Source organism: Mobula hypostoma, chromosome X2 (assembly GCF_963921235.1).
Source record: "Mobula hypostoma chromosome X2, sMobHyp1.1, whole genome shotgun sequence".
Lineage (NCBI taxonomy): Eukaryota > Metazoa > Chordata > Chondrichthyes > Myliobatiformes > Myliobatidae > Mobula > Mobula hypostoma.
The window spans coordinates 37,138,125-37,159,480 of NC_086129.1; the positions used below are offsets into that span (position 1 = coordinate 37,138,125).

The window sequence follows — 21,356 nt, forward strand, 5'->3', positions numbered from 1 at the left end:
AGCTGGCAATTTAGTGAAATGCCAAGCAAATGCGTTTTGGTCAGAAGTGCTCTCTTAAACGAAATGCTAATCTGAGAATCCATCTCAGCTCTTTAACAGTTCTAAAGTATTAAGAATAATACAATTTTTTATAAATACCTTTCAAACCAGGCAACATCTCTGAGGAGAAAAACAGGATTTGGGATTCAAGTCCAAGTCCCTAATCAGAATCAGGTTCATTATCACCAGCATGTGACGTGAAATTAGTTTCTCTAGGCACGTTTGATTTTTTTTATATAGGTAAAAACATTTCCAGCTCTCAACAACACACGTAAAAATCGTCAGGACTTCCTGTTTTTATTTCAGATTTCCAGCATGTGCAGGTTCCTGATGTTTAAAGATGAAGAATGGCTGAGTCATCCCCTGTAACTGACATTTATACCAATCTGAAAAACCTAGGTGATACCACTCTACCTCACTAACTGACATTTGAAAAATACTGATACAAAATCGAATCTTCTCACCTTTATATCTTCCAGCCTAGGACAAGCACCTGAAGAATGTAATTAATTTAAAATAACTTACCACTCTTGGGTGCCTACACTGATTAAGAGAAACACCGTCATTGTCTGTAGATGTCCCCTTTTTGCTGCCCCCTCTAAGTAATTACTGTAAGTTATTTTACATAATACTCTCTACAAACATGCAAATTAGGAAAAGGATTGTCAGTACATGGACCAGTTTCCTTAGGGGCACAGAGCGACACATTAATATGGATACTTGAACATAAATTGAACCACAATTCAAAAAGATGGAGGAAATATGGAAAATTATTTCATGGGGAACAGGTACCAAACAAACTCTGGACTTCGAATTTCATTCCAATGTCTTAAAATAGCCAGACTAATGTATGATGCATTGGTTCCCTGGAAGGTTCCGTTAGAATAGAAAGTAGTAGATGTAATTTTTTAAAAATCAAACAGGAAGGTTTTTAAAAAAACAGAACAAACCAGTTAACAACTGTGGTAATGAAAATGTTAGAACCAATTTAAAGTGTTCACCTTAAGTTCAAAATCGGGCTGAGTCAAAGTGGTTTTGTGAAAACTACATTTGAAATAATATGTACTCTGGATAAAGTAGTATAGATTCCCAGAAGGCACTTGATAAGGTATTGCCAAAAAAGGCTGTGGTGAGAATTTAAAACTCATGGTGTAAGAAACAGATTGCAAAGGAACAGGACACAAGGGTTGGGGATGAATGGATTGTCTTCTTGATGGCAAGGTACAAGTTTCCAGAGGGATCACTGTTGGGACCTGAGTTTTTTTTTACACTGCAATAGTTTGGCATAAATAGAAGGGAAAGTAAATTGTGACTGATGACATTACAAGTCTTAATCCAGAACAATTGGGATCTCATGGGTGCCAGAATAGCAGATTGTCTGGATTGCAGGATGCTTCTTTTAATACCAAGAGGTTTAATATTTTAGATGTAACAGAATAATGAACTAGAATTTCCCAAGGACCCCTCTGCGTTTAAAGTAAGAGCAAAATAGTGGGCTGCTGTGAGTGAAAGGTGAGCAAAATCTGGATTACCAGAGCTTCCCCACACATTTCTTTTTGGCTTCCTAAAGTCAGTAGGCAAGCATCTGCAAGTGGACTGTAATATGGGAAGTGATTTTTTTTTGGTAAGGAAATCATAAAAAATGGCAAGAGATTACTGAGGAATCTGAGTTAATGTCAGTGAATCATATACTATGTATGGTAAAACTAACACATTTTATAGGAACCCTTTAGAAAAGGTAGACAGGTTATCCCTCAGGTTAGCTCAGGTATTGTCAAGACCACATTTGCAACTGTCTTGGTTTCATGAAAGAATACAAATATTTTGGAAGCAATGCTGAGAGAATTACTAGACTGGAATGTGCCAATTATCTTGGAGGGAAGTCTACATGTACTGAGTTTTGAAAAGTAGGAGGGAACTTGATTCAAACATACAAGGAGTCTAATCACAGTGGATGTGAGAAAGGCTCTTCTTATGAGAAAATGTGTAACTGTGGGGTGGAGAGGTCACTGTTTAAAAAAAGACCCCAGCCATTTAATACATTTAATTTCCCATCCTTCCAAACACCCTCTCCAAAAAGGGTTGTGCATCTTTGAAATTCTCTTCCCATAGTTTCTGATATCATTTTCTCATTCTCATCTTATGAATGCTATGCATTGGTAACAGAAAGAACAAGTATACACCAGCAACTTGAGTAGAGTTTATTTGTAACCAACTATCAGACTGTAGATCAATAACTACTGGTACAGCATGCTTCCTGCAAATTGCATAATATTAGCCAGCTTTTTAGGTCCAGTAATGCAATTGCCCTGAGCTGTTGAAACATTTTACCAAGTAACTTTAGAAACTAACATAATAAAACAAGTTTATGCAAGTTGCAAGTTTAAACCAAAGCTCTTATTGCCAGAATTTTCAGATGCATATTACCTATTTAAAAATACACATGTGTATACTGCCCCAAGCCATAACAATCTGCATACCAAGCGCTACCAGACCTCCACTGGATGAACTAGTGACCCAGGCAGATCAAAGTGAGGCCTGTACTGCAACTGAAATTTTGTATGTACGTTTGCAAATTGAACTATTTCTTCACTCCCACTGTGGCTAGATGAAAACAAAAGGTCAATAATTTCAGGTTTCAAATATTTTAGGCAAACTTTGTATTGAAATTCACAACATGAAGAAATCTGCAGATGCTGGAATTTCAAGCAACACACAAAAAAGCAGCATCTTTAAGTAAGAGTCGATGTTTTGGGCCGAGACCCTTCCTCAGGACTAACTGTAAGAACTTTTTTGTGTGTTGTTTGTATTGAAATTGCTCTGCACATTACTAGTAAAAATACAGTATAAATTCTGTCAGCCATCTTATTCAACTCCAACCTTAAAACACTTTTTCCTTTAAGTCATCTGGGACACCTGATAGCATCACCTGCTCCATAAAGCCACAGACGGACTGAGTAAAAGTTCTTAAAAACTGAAAGGCCCAATTGCCTCCTACCTAAACATCAGTAATACTGTTCCACATAGCATCAGATCTGTGGAGTTGGGTAATCAAGGGAAGAGTAATGAAGCCGTTATAAGCAACAGTTGAGGAATACCAGGAAAGCAAGCTGTCAAAAAACATCTCAGTAACATCAAGTTTTCCTAATGGACAGGATGATTCTTTCAATTGGCACAGAGTTGCAATGTTATACTTTCAAAGGAATATGCAATACTGGGCAGATGATATTCCTATTCTGCCCATTTCCCCATCTTGCGTTGTAGAGCTAGTTCTAAATAGCCACAATCCCCTTTAATACAAACTATTTTACATTCTCGTACAGCTTAAAACAGAACATCTGCATCTCTCAGTCTTCTAATGGAAGCAGTAGTCCATAGCACACAAAGATGTGATGAACTTCAGCCAGGCCAAGAAGAAAGGGCATAGAAATAGGCAATACATTACTTCCAATGATGGAGAACAATGAGAGTCTTGTTTTGGGTACTGTAGGTTAGGAAGGTGGGCTGTGTTTAACCCAGACTGAAGTTGACATGAACAAGTCCCTTTGTTCACTGTTGGGTCATGGTCCTAACCCACTACAGTTGATTAATGCACGTGTATAAGAGATAATTGCAAGCAAAATATCAAAGGAAGAGGTCATAACCCTGCAAAGTTATAGTAATATTAGAGTTTTTTTTAAACAGAAGAATTCATTATCATAAAATAGATCAGTTCACCCTAATTTGAAATATAACTTAATCCAAGTTGGCAAGTGTATATCCAACCCAGAACAAGTGGTTCAAGTAAACACTCAACATAATGCAAAAGGTTATTTAAAGGTAGATAATCATATGGGTTTGAAAATTAGTAATTTTAACTAAGATCGATCCAACTTTGCCAAATGACTCCTTAGCTGCCAGACAGTGTACAAGTGACACATCCTAAAATCGGAGAAACAAACTATCAGCTGGTATGGTGTCAGTGAAGTACAGGGTATGGACTTATAGATTAAATAACTGAAGATATGATTTCCTGTTAGAAATGTCCAGGAGGATAATGAACTCACACCAGAAGAACAAGGGGTTCAGCAAAGACTAACAAACATCTCTACCCAAGTTCAGAGTATTATACAATTTCACTGATAGGTATCCTCGCAGCTTGGTTATGAACAGAAAGTACAATGTGTAACCAGCTATTAATAAATTCATAAAATTCTTTTTATTGAGAGAGGGAACAGTGCAGATAAACACATTAGGTGTCTTGGTGAGTCTAACTGTTTTTAGAACATTCATTGCAGAAACGGCAGCCAGCAGATTCTCAAACTGGTCCCGACTTACTTTGACCCCCAGCATTCAGGTTACACCTCAAGGCAGCACCAACTGGTGCAAGAGAGATCTGCCAATTTTTTTTAATTTTTGAAATTATGCATTCAATGCCAAGTGCATGAGAGAAATCCACCCATAATGTAACTTGCAACAGTGATGAAGCACTGAACCTTACAGTCCAAACCCACTATAGTGGTCATCCAGTCTCATCTAATGAGATTAGGTTTCAGGCCATCAATTTGGAGGAGGAAACTGGGTTACAGTAAAATTGGAGACGTTTCAACACTGTTGGTTGGACAATAGGAGACCAGCCTCCAGTGACTCTCCTTCAGTAAACTAGATGCAGTTGAAGAAAACAACATACTTCTGTAATGGAAAGGTGATGGACAGGGTACTACTGAAGTGAACTTTTCCCTGTCTTAACAACAGTTGCCAGACCTCAAAGTAGACTCCAAATAACTCCAAATTATTAATTTCTGAACACAAAACAGAAACACATACACAGGTTACTGACCAAAAACAGCAGCTTAATGGAACATATTATATCTATTCAGAGCTGGCAAAAGGCAGCACTCCAGCAGCAAAACAATAATCTTTTGGTTGCCACATGTACTATAAAACAGACTTTCAGTGAATCCACAACTTAGACTGGCAGTTCTAAAAATATAAGAAAAAGATAATTCAGATGTTGACCATTAGCCCAGGGCTTCTTGACATCAGATCCATACAAGTACCCTTACTAGATTACACTATTCAAACTTGTTTTACAATACAAATTAGAAGTGAACAACAAACCAGGCAGATAATTCAGGGTATTTTTTTAAACCTACATAGCGACACATACTGGAAGTAGTTGCAACAGGCTTCATTTTAAACGATTAAGGTTGAGAGATTTGTCTCAGAGTCAAACTGGTATTACAAAATAAATCACACACTGGTAACTTCAGGTGACCTGCTGGACATCACTGGGGGTGGGGGGGGGGGGTAACAATTCGCAAAGGTTGAGAACAAATAGTGAAGCTGAGCCAGTCTTACTCCCTTTACCCACCAAGATTGCAGCAAACATCAAATGTCCTAGCATAATTCTGGGTTAATGCATTGATATCAACATATCATTTGCCAGGTGCATAAGGTGAAAAGGACAGCACTACTGCTCTGATTCTATTCTATTGGCTTATATGGGACACACTGAAAGAACCCTGGGACACAATACTGTAAAGATCAGGCCCGTTTATGAAGTGTCAAGAAAAACTGTTTCTCTCTATCCATGGGTTAGATAATGACAGAAGCATAGCTGTATTAAATAATGCCATTATCCTCACCTACATTAAATTGTCAGATTTTGCCAGCTTGAGGTGCCATTCATTTTTGTTTAAATGTTATCAAGTAAAATAGATTCCAGGGAAGCGGCTTTTTGATTTAATTATGCAGTTTTACACCAAACCCACATCCCACTCCAAGTTAAAGCAAAATTAACGTATTCTATTCAGTGCAACAGGTTCAGTTAAAACCATTAAAAAAAAAAGGCAGGAGAAAAAGAGGCAAAATTAACAAGAACAAGATACACACTAGTTTCCAATAACTCAGGTAATTTTGAAATCCCTTTGAACATCAAACATCCATTCTGCATTACAAGTAAAACTCTCCAACAAAGTCTGTCACAGGGAAATCCAGTTCTTTTTTTTATATAAAAGAAAAATGTACACCTCTGCTCCAATCACAATTCATTGTCTGTTAAATTATGGCAAAGTGGTCCATTACATAAAAAGTAATGTAATATAAATAGAGCTGCTGAAGGACCCAGGTGGGGTTACAACTCATCAGGAGGATGTTTGTCTGACTTGCTTTCTGGTTTCTTCTCTGTATCTGGAAAAAACAAAATTATTAAGTACACACAGTACTGCTCAGATGAAAAATAAAGTTACTTATAAGAGAATGCAAAGTAGATTGACAAAATTGATCGATAGACAAAATTGATGTAGTTATGTGTTGAGTTAACTCACCGCAACATGCATAGCTTCCGGAATTGCTTTGTATATGGTGACTCAATGGCAACACCAGGATAGTGATAGCGGGGGATACAGTGATTGCAATGCCATTGAATATAAAGAAGGTCTTGGATTTTGCTCTGTTGGGTATTGTCATTACCTTAGGTGACAAGTGACATTCATGCCTGGAAATTGTCCAGGTCTTGCTGCATTTGGATGTGGACCACTACTTCATTTTGAGTTGTGTGAATGTTTCACTGATGATTGCATATCCCTACTTTCTGACCTTTTAGTTGAAGGAAGGTGACTGATGAAGCTGAAGATTGTTAAGCTGGGGACATTACTGAGGAACACTTGCAGAGATATCCTGTGGCTTAGATGAATGTCCTCCAACCATCCTCCTTTGCATCGATACGATTCCAATATGATTCTTCTCGCTGCTGCCATCAGGAAGTTGGTACAGGAGCCTTAGATCCCATACCACCAGGTTCAGGAACAGTTATTACCCGTCAACCATCAGGCTCCTGAACCAGTGAGGATAACTTCACTTGCCTCACTGAACTGATTCCACAACCTATGGACTAACTTTCAAAGACTCTACAACTCATGTTCTCAGCTTTATTTATTTATTTAATCAATTAATTAATTTGCACTTTTTGTCTTCTTTTGCACATTGATTGTCAGTCTTTGTGTGTAATTTTTCTTTGATTCTATTTGTATTTCTTTGTTCTACTGTGAATGCCTGTAAGAAAATGAATCTTAGGGTAGTATATGATGACAGGTATGTACTTTGATAATAAACTTACATTGAATAACCATTGGAAAAATGTTTTGGAAAAGGAGGGTGGCATTGGATATAATCTGGAGAGCTCTTTTGTATTATAAGCACTCAATGCACATTATTGCTATAACCATAAATCAGCGAGTATTTTGTTATGTCTCCCCTCTGGCTGTGATGGGGGCACTTTTTCCAGAGAGAGACTGACTGACTGTAGTATGTTGAATACTGGGTGAATGAGTAGTCTTTGGGGTACTGCAAGTCTGTGTCTTTACTGCGCTTTGCTGCACGCTTGAGTGCTCGGGGGGGGGGAGACGCCAATGCTTTTTTTGCTGGTGGGGGGGGTCATTGCTTTGCTGCTGCTTATGTGTAGGGGGGAGTTGGGGGGGCTTTGGGGTTCTAACATTTAATTATCATTCATTCTTTGGGGCACTCCGTTTTCGTGGATGTTTTCAAAGAAAAGGAATTTCAGGATGCATATTGTATACATTGCTCTGACATTAAATGTACCTATTGAATATTTTCTGAAAAACAGGAAATGGTAGCATACAAGCAGTTAGGCAGTAATGGAGGACAGAAAAACACACTGTTTCAGTTTGAACCTTCTGATGTAGAGCCATAGCTCTAATTGCTTCCTGACTAGTTCAAGAGTTATCATTTGCTATTCACATGAGAATATTGATATTAAAGAGCAATCTTTATTTCTGATTCCAGCATCAGCATTATTTTAATTAACTAACTCTGAAACTACACAGGAGTGTGGATATCCTCCCGGGCACACGTGAAGAGTCACAAAAACTCACTGATCCTCACCTTCACTAGATTCTATTTCTATTGGGTCAGGTAATGTGGTCTCCTTGTCCTTAGAATTGGTTTCTTGAGCGTGGCTTGCCGTGGGTGGAGCCTTGCCAGGTTTTACTTCTTCCTTATCGGCTGCTGAGAAGAAATATTTGCCATTAGTGAACATCGCTGCCGCCTGTGCAAAACTAAACTGGTTAACGTCTCAAGTTCAAAACATTTTTTTTTTTTTGCTTTTCTCTGCAGGGCTATTTCTTACTCTAGTCCCTGATCAATAGAGCCAGAAACAATAACTTCCATAGGTCTACAGCATAGTTCAGTAACTGATATGCATTTCAAGCTAATTTCCCACTAAACTATAAGATTTATTTTCAACTCTTTCATCTTAATGCTCTTCCCTTTTAATGCTAAATAGATTCAGACCTCATACCTGCCAAATTAGTGGGAGCAGAGGTTAAACGTTATTTGTGGCCCTTTTGCACATAACCCAAGGAGACCCTAAACAAGGGTCTGACCTTTCAATACTGAGATTGAATAACACTCCTCCCCTACTTTCCAGTGAAGTCACCTGTGTCTTCCTCCGCTTTTTTCTCAGGTGGTACAATCTTATCACTATCAGTAGCTGTTGCATTCTTGTCCTCCTGCGTTGCATTTTGCGCTTCTTGTGTTGTGGTGTTCTTTTCTTTCCGGGGCTTAGGTTTTGCAAACTTGGCTTTGTTAAGCAAGTATTTGACTTCTCGGTCCAGGAGAGCCAGCTTTGCTTCTATGTCTTTAGAAAGCAGGATGGGCATTTCTGTAGATGGCAGATTATTCTGCTCCTTTACAGTCGTGTTCTTCCATGTCTGAATGAAGAAATAATACATCAAGTGTAACAGAGCAATCCATCTCATAGCTCGTCTTAGAATAGCTTTGGTGCATTGCTATTATGCACTAACAGCTTCCCTTGATACTTTAAGGAATATGGTTTGAGATACTGACTCTCTCCAATCACATTTTGAGTACAATTTCAGGTATGTGACAGGTGCCTCATTCTGGTAATCATTCTCTTTGCACGAATAGAAGATGTGTTGACAGGCAATTATTTAGTTACAGAATGTGTCAGCAGAGTCTGGTATCTCCTCACTGGATATCTACATGCATAAGTTTCTAGTCAAAGTCACGGACAGCAAGAAGGTTATTTGCCCTGATGTCACTGGTTCTCTCCCTTCTTCCCAAGATCAAACACCCTATCAATCTAGCTAGCAGAACAGGAGTCAGGATGTTCAACCACAACTAAATTTAGGGACAGGAACACAAAGCTAAAAGTGGTAGATTTAAGCAATCCCACCAACAGGACAAATTAAACTCATTTTTTGAAGATGCTAAAAATTTAGATTCAGTATCGAGGTGGAGATTTAATTGCACTTACAGTTGTTTCTGTGATAACCTTTTCCAGAGAGTTTAATTCCACTTCTGTGAAAATCTGGTCATCTTCGGGTAAGAGTCTTGCTCCCCTAAAGACACAAAAATTACAGTTAACAAAAACAAACAAAAAGAAACTTGGCCTCTCCTACTGTCCCACATCCACTTGCTGGTGTGATTCATTCCTGGGAAATTTAATTCCCAGAAACTGCTGTTAATTTGAGCCATAAGTTACAAATATTTGAATAGGAAAGTCCTCAAATCAATCAATGATCAATGCAAGGAAACCTACATCCTACAGGATGTACAACCTCAGAACAAAATGGATGGAAATAAATTATCCAATGGCCTGCATATTAGGATAGAGAACACAAAAACGAGGTAAAGTATGATTTATCTCTATCCTAATCAACAGATCACACCAATGCAAGTTAAGCCAGGTTTTAAGGCTTGGTGGCTAATGAAACCATTCCCCAATTGTGATCAATTAAAAGATCAGAGAAATGAAAGCATCTTTTAGTGCAGTTCCCTGCCTCACTTGAATACTTACTTCAGGAAGATGGTAGAGTGATTGAGCATGCTATCTAGTGCAGCCAGGCGATCTGGCCACTTTCTCCTCTCTTCTACTTTAAAGAAGAGCTCCTTGCACAGTTTGCGTAGCTCAGAAAGCTTTGTTTTCAGTTCCTAAATTCAGGAAACAACAATTTTACTGGTTTTGCTCAATACTGCATAATATCCCCATCTACAAGCCAAGTCCAACACCAAATGTTCCTCAGTGTTGAATAATTAACAAGACCATATCTTAGGTACAAAAGTAATAATACCATTCTGCTTAAGAGATGGCACCAAACTATACATACAATTTGGTATCATGATTAAATGAAGCTGTAGTTTAGAATTCAGGCTCACACTTGCCTGTTTTCTGTTCAATGTGCATGAATACTCTGGATCAATACTGTCAGTTGATGGATTGGTTAACAGTACTAGAATATGCACTGGATTGCATTGAGGGAGAGTGTTTAAAAGCAGCAAGTGGGGCAGTTAGCACATTTTGTATGCCACAATTCCCAAGGAGGCATTCAATTACGCATAATTAGGCACTTGGCAAGATCCAATAACAACTTAGATTTTAGTGGAGTGGGCATTATGCGAATGGACCGATATTAGCGTGGAGAGTTGAGGCTTTGGCTCATCAAGGCATAGGCAGTAGGTAGGTATTTTTTCATTGTTTCTTTCTTAGTATATTTAGCGCAGTAGGGTTCCGAGGCAGGAGAAATGAATGCTCCTCGAGGGATGTGGAAAAGACAGGGAGACTCCCAGTGTCCCTGACAACACCTACAAGAAGTACATTCAGCTGTAGCTTTTAAAGGAGTTGAAGCTAGAAATGGATGATCTCCAGATCATTCGGGAGGCTGAGGGGTTGATAGATAGGACATACAGGGAGGTAGTTACACCCAAGCTGCAGGACACAGGTAACTGGACAGCCATCAGGAAGGGGGGGGGGGGAAGGAAGGGAAGAGAGATGAGCTGTAGTGATAGTGGACTAGTTGATTAGGGGAACAGAAAGGAGGTTCTGTGGACGAGAACAAGATTCAGGGACATTTTGGATCGAATCCGCAACATTCTTAAGTGGGAGGGTGAGCAACCAGAGGTTGTGGTCCATCGGTACCAACGACATAGATAAGATGGGTGACGAGGTCCTGCAAAGTGAGTTCAGGGAGTCAGGTGCTAAGTTAAAGGACAGGACTTCCAGGGTTGTGATATCAGATTGCTACCCATACCAGGTGTTTGTAAAACCAGAAATAGGAAGATCATACAAGTTTAAAAGTTGGCTAAGGAGTTGGTGCAGGACGGAGGACCTCATATTTTTTTGGATCATTGGGGCCTCTTCCAGGGAAAGTGAGACCTGTACAGAGGGACCATTTGCACCTGAACTGGAGAGGGATCAATATACTTCTGGGAAGGTTTGCTCGTGCTGCATGGGGCTGGTGGGGGTTTAAACTGGAGTTGCAGAGGGATGGGAATCAGAGTGCCAGATCAGATAGTGGAGTGGTTGTGGAGAAAGTTGTTGTTAGGCCTACATACAAATTCAGGAAACGAAAGGTTGAGCACGATGGGACTAATCTTCTGAGCTGTGTAAAAGGCATGGGTAACAAGTTTAGGGAATCTTGGTTTTCAAGAGATATTGAAGCCCTGGTTAAGAAAAAAAAAGGTGTATAGCAGGTATAGGCAGGTAGGAACAAATGAGGTACTTGAGTACAAGAAATGCACTTAACACTTAAGAAGGAAATCAGGAGTGCTAAAAAAAAAGGCATGAGGTTGCTCTAGCAGACAAGGTGAAGAAGAATCCTAAGAGCTTCTGCAGATACGTTAAGAACAAGAGGATTTGCAAGGGACAAAATTGGTCCTCTGGAAGATCAGAATGGTAATCAATGTGTGAAGACAAAAGAAATGTGGGAGATTTTGAGTACATAAGGCATCAATTTGCGGCAGTTTCATCTTTTGAGCAGCAACCAATCAGTATTCTGAAGCATGAGAAGACACAACTCACCCATGTTCGCTGATTGAGTACATACGGTATCAATTTGCGGCATTTTGGTGTTTTGAGCAGCGGCCAACCAGAACTATGAGGTGTGAGATGACACAGCTCACTAATGTTTGACAGTTGAGTACATATAGCATTGATTTTTGGCAATTTGGTATTTAAGCAGCGGCAATCAGCGACCCGAAGTGTGAAAAGACATAGCTCACTCAGGTTCACCAACTGAGTACATAAGGCATCGATTTGCGTTAGTTTGGTGTTTCGAGCAGCAGCCAGTCAGAGGTCCAAAGTGTGACAAGACGTAGTTCACTCAGGTTCACCAATTGAGTACACAGGCATTGATTCATGGTAGTTTAGTGTCTTGAGCAGCAGCCAATCAGCGATTGGAAGCTGAGAAGACACAGCTCACCCACGTTCGCTGATTGCGTACATATGGCATCGATTTGCGGCAATTCAGTATTTTGAGCAGTGGCAAACAGCAACCTGAAGCATGAGACGACATGACGTAACTCACTCAGATTTACCGATTGAGTGCATAAGGCATCGATTCGTGCCAGTTTGGTGTTTTGAGCAGCGGCCAATCAACAATCGGAAGTATGAGATGACGTAACTCACTCATGTTCACCAATTGAGTACATAAAGACATTGATTTGCGGCAGTTTCAACTTTTGAACAGCAGCCAGTGTTCCGAAGCATGAGAGGACATAACTCATTCAGGTTCACTAACTGAGTACGAAAAGCATCGATTCGCAGCAGATCAGTGTTTTGAGCAGTGGCAAATTAGCGACCCAAAGCATGAGAAGGCGCAACTCACTCGGATTCACCGTTTAAGTACACAAGGCATCAATTTGCGGCAGTTCAGTGTTATGAGCAGCGGCAAATCTGAAATGAGACGACGCAGCTCACTCACGTTAGCCGATTGAGTAATTAAGCCATTGATTTGCGGCAGTTCAGTGTTTTGAGCAGTGGCAAATTAGCGACCCAAAGCATGAGAAGGCTCAACTCACTGGTTCGTGGTTTTAAGTACACAAGGCATCAATTTGCGGCAGTTCAGTGCTTTGAGCAGCGGCAAATTAGCGACCTAAAGCATGAGAAGGCGCAACTCACTCGGATTCACCATTTAAGTACACAAGGCATCAATTTGCGGCAGTTCAGTGTTATGAGCAGCGGCAAATCTGAAATGAGATGACGCAGCTCACTCATGTTCGCCGATTGAAAAAATAAGCAATTGATTTGCGGCAGTTCAGTGTTTTAAGCAGCGGCAGACAGCGACCCAAAGCATGAGAAGGCTCAACTCACTGGTTCGTGGTTTTAAGTACACAAGGCATCAATTTGCGGCAGTTCAGTGTTATGAGCAGCGGCAAATCTGAAATGAGATGACGCAGCTCACTCATGTTCGCCGATTGAAAAAATAAGCAATTGATTTGCGGCAGTTCAGTGTTTTAAGCAGCGGCAGACAGCGACCCAAAGCATGAGAAGGAGTAACTGACTGAGGTTTGGCGATTGAGCACATAAGGCATCGATTTGAGGCATTTTGGTATTTTGAACAGCGGCCAATCAGAAATCTGAAGTGAGATAACTCATCTCACTCATGTTTGCCGATTGAGTACACAAGACATCAATTTGCGGCAGTTTAGAGTTTTCAGCAGTGGTCAGAGATGCAATGTGCAAGATGCAGCTCACTCAGGTTCACCAACTGAGTACATAAGGCATCGATTTGCGGCACTTTGGTGTCTTGAGCAGCGGCCAATCACAGATCAGAAGCATGAGAAGACACAGCTCACTCACGTGCGCCGATTGACTACGCAAGGCATTGATTTGCATCGTTTTGAGCAACGGAAAATCAGCGATCCAGACTGATTGGCAAGAGCAAATTAATATATAGCAGGGACAAGCATACGGCTATTTTCAGAGCACCCATTGTTAAAAAGGAGGGTGTGAGAATGGGGGTTTTTAAGGCTTTAGCTCTTCAAGGCTTGAGTGAGAGAAGGCAAAAAAAAAGCTGTAGGTAGATCTCTTTCCCAGTTTATTTACTGTTTCCTTCTTTATATTTACTCAGTTAGAACAGTAGGGACACCAGACAGGATAATTGAATACTCCACTTGCGGGAAGTGGGAAGGCAGAGACACCTCCGTGTGTCCGTGACGACCACACCTGCAAGAAGTGCATCCAGCTGCAGCTTCTAACACCCCACGTTAAGGAGCTGGAGCTGGAACTGGATGAACTCTGGATCACTCGGGAAGCTGAGGAGGTGATAGATTGGACACAGGGAGAGGCACATACACTTCAGGTGCAGGACACAGGAGACTGGGTGACAGTCAGAAGGGCGAAAGAAGTTAACAGCCAGTGCAGAGTACCCCTGTATCATCCCCCTCAACAACAGGTATATCGCTTTGGATACTGTTGGGGGGAATGACCTAGCAGAGGAAAGTCACAGCAGTCGGGTCTCTGGCACTGAGACTAGCTCTGTGGCTCAGAAGGGAAGAATTCAAACATTCAAAGCGCATTTATTATCAAGGTACATTACATCCCTGAGGTTTGTTTTCCCAAAACATCAAATCCTCAACACACAAAATAAAAAAACAAATCATGCAAATGGCAAGAAAAACAAAACGAGTGAAAAACACAATACAAAACACCAAATCACAAAAACATGAGAGTCCAGGCATGTTCAGCTCCGCTCACTTCAATCCAATGCCGTGTCTCTCACTATCTGCAGGCTAGTCCCTCCCCATCAAAAACACACATAAAACAGCAACAAAAAAAAAAGCAGCAAATCAGAAACACATCATAATGCGAAGTACAGAGCCCAATCCACAAACTGCGACGATTACACCTTGCCCAAGACTCATGGACTCTGGCACCACCCTCCGGCAGCATCGAGCGAGAGGGAGAGAGAAACCATTCGTACAGTACTTAGGCAAATTTCTCCAGGAGCAGTGAACAAGGGGGAGTGACAGTCCGTTCATACACAGGTAAACGGCGCTAAACACTCCCGCCCCCACCAGCACCACCGGCTTCTGCTCTCGTCCTCGTTGATTTCAATCTTCCTTAAAAAGGGAAGGGGGGGGGGGGGGGGTGGAGAAGAAGAGGTGAGCTCTAGTGATCGGAGATTCGTTGATTAGGGGAACAGGAGGTTCTGTGGACAAGAACGAGATTCCTGGATGATATGTTGTCTCCCGGATGCCAGGGACCAGGATATCTTGAGTTGAGTCCTCAGCATTCCTAAATGGGAGGGTGAGCATGTCATGGTCCAATGACATAGGTAGGAAGTGTGAAAAAAGTTCTGCAAAGTGAGTTCATGTAGCTGGATGCTAAGTTAAGGGCAGGACCTCCAAGGTTGTGATCTCAGGGTTGCTACATGCTACATGCCACATGCTAGTGAGGCCAGAAATAGGAAGATTATACAGTTTAACATATGGCTATGGAGATGGCACAGGAGGAAGGGTGTCAGATTTTTGGATCCAGAAAAGATGGGGCCTGTACTGAAGAGACAGTTTGCCCTGAACTAGAAGGGGACTAATATCCTAGCGACATACATCAAAGTTGCTGGTGAACGCAGCAGGCCAGGCAGCATCTATAGGAAGAGGCGCAGTCGACGTTTTAGGCCGAGACCCTTCGTCAGGACTGACATTATCCTGACGAAGGGTCTCGGCCTGAAACGTCGACTGCGCCTCTTCCTATAGATGCTGCCTGGCCTGCTGCGTTCACCAGCAACTTTGATGTATGTTGCTTGAATTTCCAGCATCTGCAGAATTCCTGTTGTTTGCGTTTAATATCCTAGCGGGAAGGTTTGCTAGTGCTACACAGTGGGGGGAGGTGGGGGGGAGTTAAAACTAGAATTGCAGGGGGATGGGAACCAGAATGCCAGAACAGATAGTGGAGAGGTTGTGGAGACATGTTGTTAAGACCTCAGACAAAATCAAAAGGTTGAGCATGGTGTGACTAATGTTCTGAGCTGCATATATTTCAATGCAAGAAGTATTGTAGGAAAGGCAGATGAGCTCAGGGCATGGATCAACAACTGGAATTATGATAGATGACTTGTTTGCAGGAGGGACAGGACTGGCAGCTCAATATTCCAGGGTTCTGCTGTTTTAGACATGACAGAGCAGCAAGGATTAAAGGGGGAGGGGTGGTGCTACTGGTCAGTGAAAATGTTGTGGCACTGCTCAGTCAAGACAGAGGCAAGAACTCGTCTAGTGAGACTTTATGGGTAGAACTGAGGAATAAGGAAGGTATGACCCTGTTAATGGGGCTATATTATAGACCACCCAACAACCTGCAGGGTTTAGCGGAACAAACTTGTAGCAAGATTACAGACTGTTAAAAAAAAACACAAGGTTGTTATAGTAGGTTGTCTAACTTTCCACATATTGACTGGGACTCCCATACTGTGAAACGACTGGATGGGACAGAGTTTGTCAAAGGTGTACAGGAAAGTTTCCTTAATCAGTGCATAGAATTTCCAAAGAAAGAATGTGTGATATTTGATCTCCTACTCAGGAATGAGACAGGACAGGTGACAGAAATTTGTGTAGGGGAACACTATGCATCTAGTAATCATCATGCCATTAGTTTCAAGGTACTTATGGGTAAAGGATAGATCTCATCCTTGGGTTAAGATTCTAAATAGGAGGAAGGTTAATATAAATTGATGGTATCAGAAAGGATCTGGCAAGTGAGGATTGGGACAGACTTTTTTCTGGCAAAGATGTACTTGCTACGTAGGAGGCCTTCAAAAATGAAATTTTGAGAGTACAGTGTTTTTATGCTCCTGTCAGAATAAAGGGCAAGGATAACAGGTTTTGGGAACCTTGGTTTTTGAGAGATATTAAGGCTCTGGTTAAGAGGGAAAAAAGGTGCAAAACATAAGGCAATTAGGAACAAATTAGGTTTGCAAGAAATACAAGAGAACACTTAACAAGGAAATCAGGACGGCAAAAGGAGGCATTAGGTTGCTCTGGTAAACAAGGTGAAAGGGAATCCCAAAAGCAAAACAATAGCAAGAGACAAAAATTGGTCCTCTGGAAATTCAGCATGGTCAACTATGTGTGGAGCTGAAAAATGAGGGAAGATCTAAAATTGATTTTTTTTTTTGCATCTGTATATATTTACTCGGGAGACAGTCGCAGAGTCTATAAATGTGAGGCAATGCAGCAGCAAGGTCATGGACGGATCACAGAAGAGGTGGTGTTTGCTGTCTTCAGGCGAATTAGGGCGGATAAATCCCCACACCCCGACAAGGTGTTCCCTCGGACCCTGTGGGAGGCTAGTGTAGAAATCAGTGTCATAGCAGAGATATTTAAAACATCCTTAGTTATGAGTGAGGTGCCAAAGGACTGGAGGATATCTGAAGTTGTTCCGTTGTTTAAGAAAGGCTCTAAGAACAAGCCAAGAAATTACAATACTGTGCAAAAGTTAGGCACATGTAAAAAATAGCCTGTAAAAAAGATATTTTCAAAAATACTCAAATTAATTTTAAAAAAATCACAATAGAGAGCAATGAACAGTAAAAAAAAACTAAATCAAATCAATATTTGGAATGACCACCTTTTGCCTTTAAAACTGCATCAATTCTCTTGGATACACTGTTGCGCAGTTTTTTCAGAAAATTGTCAGGTAGGTTGTTCCAAGCATCTTGGAGAATTTACCACAGTTCATCTGCAGACTTGGCTGTCTCGCTTACTTCTGTCTCACCAGGTAATCCCAAGACAGCCTCTGTGATGTTGAGATCAGGACTCTGTGAAGGCCATACCATCTGAAACCACATAAAAATTCTAGGGTGCCCAAGACTTTTGCACAGTACTGTATAAGCTGGTGAGTCAGACATCAGTAGTAGAAAAGTTGTTGGAAGGTATTCTAAGGGACTGGATATACAAATATTTGGATAGACACGGACTGATTAGGGATAGTCAGCCTGCTTTTGGTTAGACATAAACTACCATGCACAATTATATAGAGTTTTTCAAGGAAGCTACCAAGAAAATTGATTAAAGCAAGGCAGTGGATGTTTCCTACATGGACTTTAGCAAGACCTTTAACAAGGTCCCACATGGGAAGTTGGTCAAGGTTCAGTCCCTTGGGAAACAACGTGATGCAGTAACTTGGATTAGACATTGGCTTCACGAGCAAAGCCAGAGAGTGACAGTAGATGGGTTGCCTCTCTGACCGGAGGCTTGTGACTAGTGGTGTGTAGGGATCAGTGCTGGGTCCATTGTCATTTGTAATCTATATCAATGATCTGGATGATAATGTGGTAAACTGGATCAGCAAATTTACAGATAACACCAAGATTAGGCGGGGGGGGGCGGTGTAGTGGGCAGCGAGGGAGACTATCAAAGCTTGCAGTGGAATCTGGACCAGGTGGGAAAATGGGTTGAAAAATGGCAGATGGAAGTTAATGCAACCAGAGTGAGGTATTGCACTTTGGAAAGATTGACCAGGGTAGGTCACTGAGGAGTGTAGTAGAATAGAGTGATCTGGGAATACAGATCCATAATTCCTTGAAAGTGGCATCACAGGTAGATGGGGTTGTAAAGAAAGCTTTTGGCAGATTGGCCTTCATAGATCAAAATACTGAGTACAGGAGTTGCAATGTTATGAAGTTTGTGAGGTCTAATTTGGAGTATTGCATGCAGTTTTGGTCACCTACCTACAGGAAAGATGTATTAAAGATTTTAATAGTGCAGAAGAAATTCACAAAGACATTGCTGGGACTTGAAGACCTGAGTCATAGGGAATGGTTGGATAGGTTTGAACTTTATTCCTAAGAACAAAGAAGATTGAGGGTAGATTTGAAAGAGGTACACAAAATCATGAGCAGTAAATACAAACAGGCTTTTCCCACTGAGTTTGGGTGGGAGTACACCTTGAAGTCATGAGTTAAGGGTGAAATGTGAAATGTTTAAGGGAAACAGGAGGGGTAACCTTCACTCCTACGATGGTGAGGATGTGGAATGAGCTGCCAGCGTAAATAATGGATGCAGGGTCAATTTCAACATTTAAGAGAAATTTCGATGGGTGCATGAATGGGAGGTGTATGGAGGGTTATGGTCCAGGTGCAGGTCAATGGGATCAGGCAGTTTAATGGTTTAGCATGGACTAGATGGGCCAAGGGCCTGTTTCTATGCAGTAGTATTCTATGTCTGTAAAAGCAACTGAAGAAAATAAGATTAAACCTTAGTGGTGGCAGTATATCCATCCTCATCCAACCAGTTGGAAGCCTCGCTAAGCTTGGCAGAGATTTGGTCACGTTCATCTTGGGTGGAGACTAGCTGATATTCCTCCTGATACAGCTTGTCCTGGAATTGGAATTGGTTCATTAGTATCACACATAATACAGGTATAGTGATCAAGGAAAGGTGGCACCAGTGAACCACGGCGACATTCAGCAGGCAAAACTTTGAAAAGCCTGTCCTACATATGGCTCATACAGATCAGCTCATTGCACACTAAAGGTCATAGAAGGTAAAATAAATTTTGGAAATCCTAAAACAAATAATTAATTATTGCAGTTAGCTATCACAGGATTAAATCAAATCCAAATAGGGTATCCCAATTGCAGAAAGGTTCTAGAAGCTGCAGAAGACATCAGGTCTTTGTTGATGTAGAGGACAGTTGGAACACAGCTAGTATGAGACAGAGGGTTATGGCAGTGTAACAATGAACAACCTGCTGCTACTGCTACTGTAACTCGGCACTCCCATCCCACCAAGCCTCAGGTCAGAGACTTCTTTTAGCTGGAAAATTTAAATTTAATACAACATTAGTTCTAAGGTTCGGAACCTCCTCCTTGATAAAAGTATGTCTTTAAAACCTTACCAAACACAAAGTGCGGTACCATTCAATACAAAGTCAAACTAAAAGAGTTAAGTGTTATCACTCTGGTAACATATTGGCTTACTTTCTCAAATTTATTCTCCAAGTTTGTTGAATAAGTGCACCTTGAATAAGAAATTAATTACTGTCATTGCAATTAATTATAATGCAAATTGTCCCAACTAAATCTCATTATTTTCCCCTTTTCCAGCTACCTTTTTTTATTAAACATTTTCCTTACAAGGTCCAACTTACAGAACATATTATGATAATTACAAAACTATTATTTTTAAAAGGTTTACATCAAGACACCATCAATTCATGATTTGTAGTCTAGGATTAACTGATTAATATTGCTGACAATAATGCTATGTGGGATCCTTAAGGTTATGAAAGCTGGGAGTAGAAATGGGGACAAGCTCCCACTACTTATTAAATGCTCCTAATGGTATAAGCCTCAAATAGCCTCTGACAAACAAGTCCAGCTCCTGGCCTTCACGTGTTGCTTAGCTACTAGGTCCAGTAGAACTGTTTCTACTGACAGAAGGGACAAAGGCAGGTTATTAGCACCTTAAAACCAGTCTCACATCGGGCAGACGGGACTCATCAGCTGTGGTTGGCAGCTCATCTAGCAGCAGAAAAACTCTTGATTTCAAACCTCTGCTGCCTTATGGTTATACCCACTCATAGGGAAGGCATCAGGAGTAAACCCAAAGGGAAAAATCCAGAGCTGGAGTCCCTATGGCAGTGCTACATTGAGTTCAATGCTGATTGGCAACTCCTGCAACGCTGCTGGTACCAAACTACATGAGTTTCTTCTGTTTCTTAATCAGATGCATGGGGGGGGGGGCGGGGAAAGAGGACTACCTGTATGCAAGCAAGAACTATACTTACCTGTGTTTCAAAGATGAAAGCCTCTAATGAATTAGCTGCTTTTTCATGCTCTTGTTTCTGGAGATCCCGATCCGTAAGATCCTGAAGCCTGGATATAAAATACAGGAGCTGTGAGTGGCTGCAGAATAATACAGAATCAGCCTTGAAGTGCATGAAGCTTAAATTGGGTTGACAGCTTTTATAGTGCAGTATATCCATAACTGAGACAAGGGCTAAGCTGAACTGGGCTCAGTTAATGGACACATTACAATAAGCTCCAAGGAAACACCTCTCTTTAGAATTTTTCAAAATGCAATAAGATTCTAATGTTCAACCAGGAAATTACTGCTTTGAATGCTTTGTACATTTGTAAATTGTTCCCATTATCACACTGATGCAAAATGATTTTTAACAGCAAAATCAACAAATAGTCCTTACTTCTTTTGTGACTGACTCATTTCCTCTTGTGACAAATCAGGCAAGTCCTTTATTTCTAAATTAACAGTCACATCCTCACTAATCTTCACCCTTTTGGGTCCTTTTGGCTTTTTAACCTCCTCAGTTTTATTCAATTCCAGATCCTTCACCTCCTCCTTCTCAGCATTAATTTGCACATTCTGTACAAAACAAAATGGAACCCATAATGAATCACTTCCACATTAGGGGTATACTTATAGCAAAAACACAAACATTGGGCCAATATTCAAAGCAGATTTCAAAACCAATCAACAGGAAAAAAGCTTTCTATACTAATTACATAAACATTTCAGCACTGGGAACACATGCACCATAGATCACTGCATTCCTATAG

At 40.9% G+C, this 21,356-nt stretch overlaps 2 protein-coding genes across 5 annotated transcripts in view; both read right to left on the reverse strand.

Annotated features, from left to right (window-relative positions):
• vps11 (VPS11 core subunit of CORVET and HOPS complexes) overlaps nucleotides 1–234 on the reverse strand; it is a 39,281-nt gene extending 39,047 nt beyond the window's left edge. The window contains exon 1 of the mRNA XM_063038743.1: nucleotides 139–234. The gene's annotated coding sequence lies outside the window, so the exon portion shown is untranslated. The remainder of the gene's footprint in view (nucleotides 1–138) is intronic.
• Nucleotides 235–2,227: 1,993 nt separating this feature from the next.
• hyou1 (hypoxia up-regulated 1) overlaps nucleotides 2,228–21,356 on the reverse strand; it is a 46,257-nt gene continuing 27,128 nt past the window's right edge. The window contains exons 18-25 of one of the 4 annotated variants that reach the window (XM_063038549.1): nucleotides 20,984–21,162; nucleotides 20,567–20,654; nucleotides 19,033–19,155; nucleotides 9,860–9,993; nucleotides 9,317–9,401; nucleotides 8,477–8,750; nucleotides 7,924–8,043; nucleotides 2,228–6,210 (exon numbers count right to left, since the gene is read on the reverse strand). In XM_063038549.1, the coding sequence (XP_062894619.1) occupies nucleotides 6,155–6,210; nucleotides 7,924–8,043; nucleotides 8,477–8,750; nucleotides 9,317–9,401; nucleotides 9,860–9,993; nucleotides 19,033–19,155; nucleotides 20,567–20,654; nucleotides 20,984–21,162 (1,059 nt within the window). In that variant the 3' untranslated portion in view covers nucleotides 2,228–6,154. Of the gene's footprint in view, nucleotides 6,211–6,310; nucleotides 7,075–7,923; nucleotides 8,047–8,476; nucleotides 8,751–9,316; nucleotides 9,402–9,859; nucleotides 9,994–19,032; nucleotides 19,156–20,566; nucleotides 20,655–20,983; nucleotides 21,163–21,356 lie in introns of those variants that run through there. The other 3 variants (XM_063038548.1, XM_063038551.1, XM_063038550.1) reach the window with 3 other exon arrangements.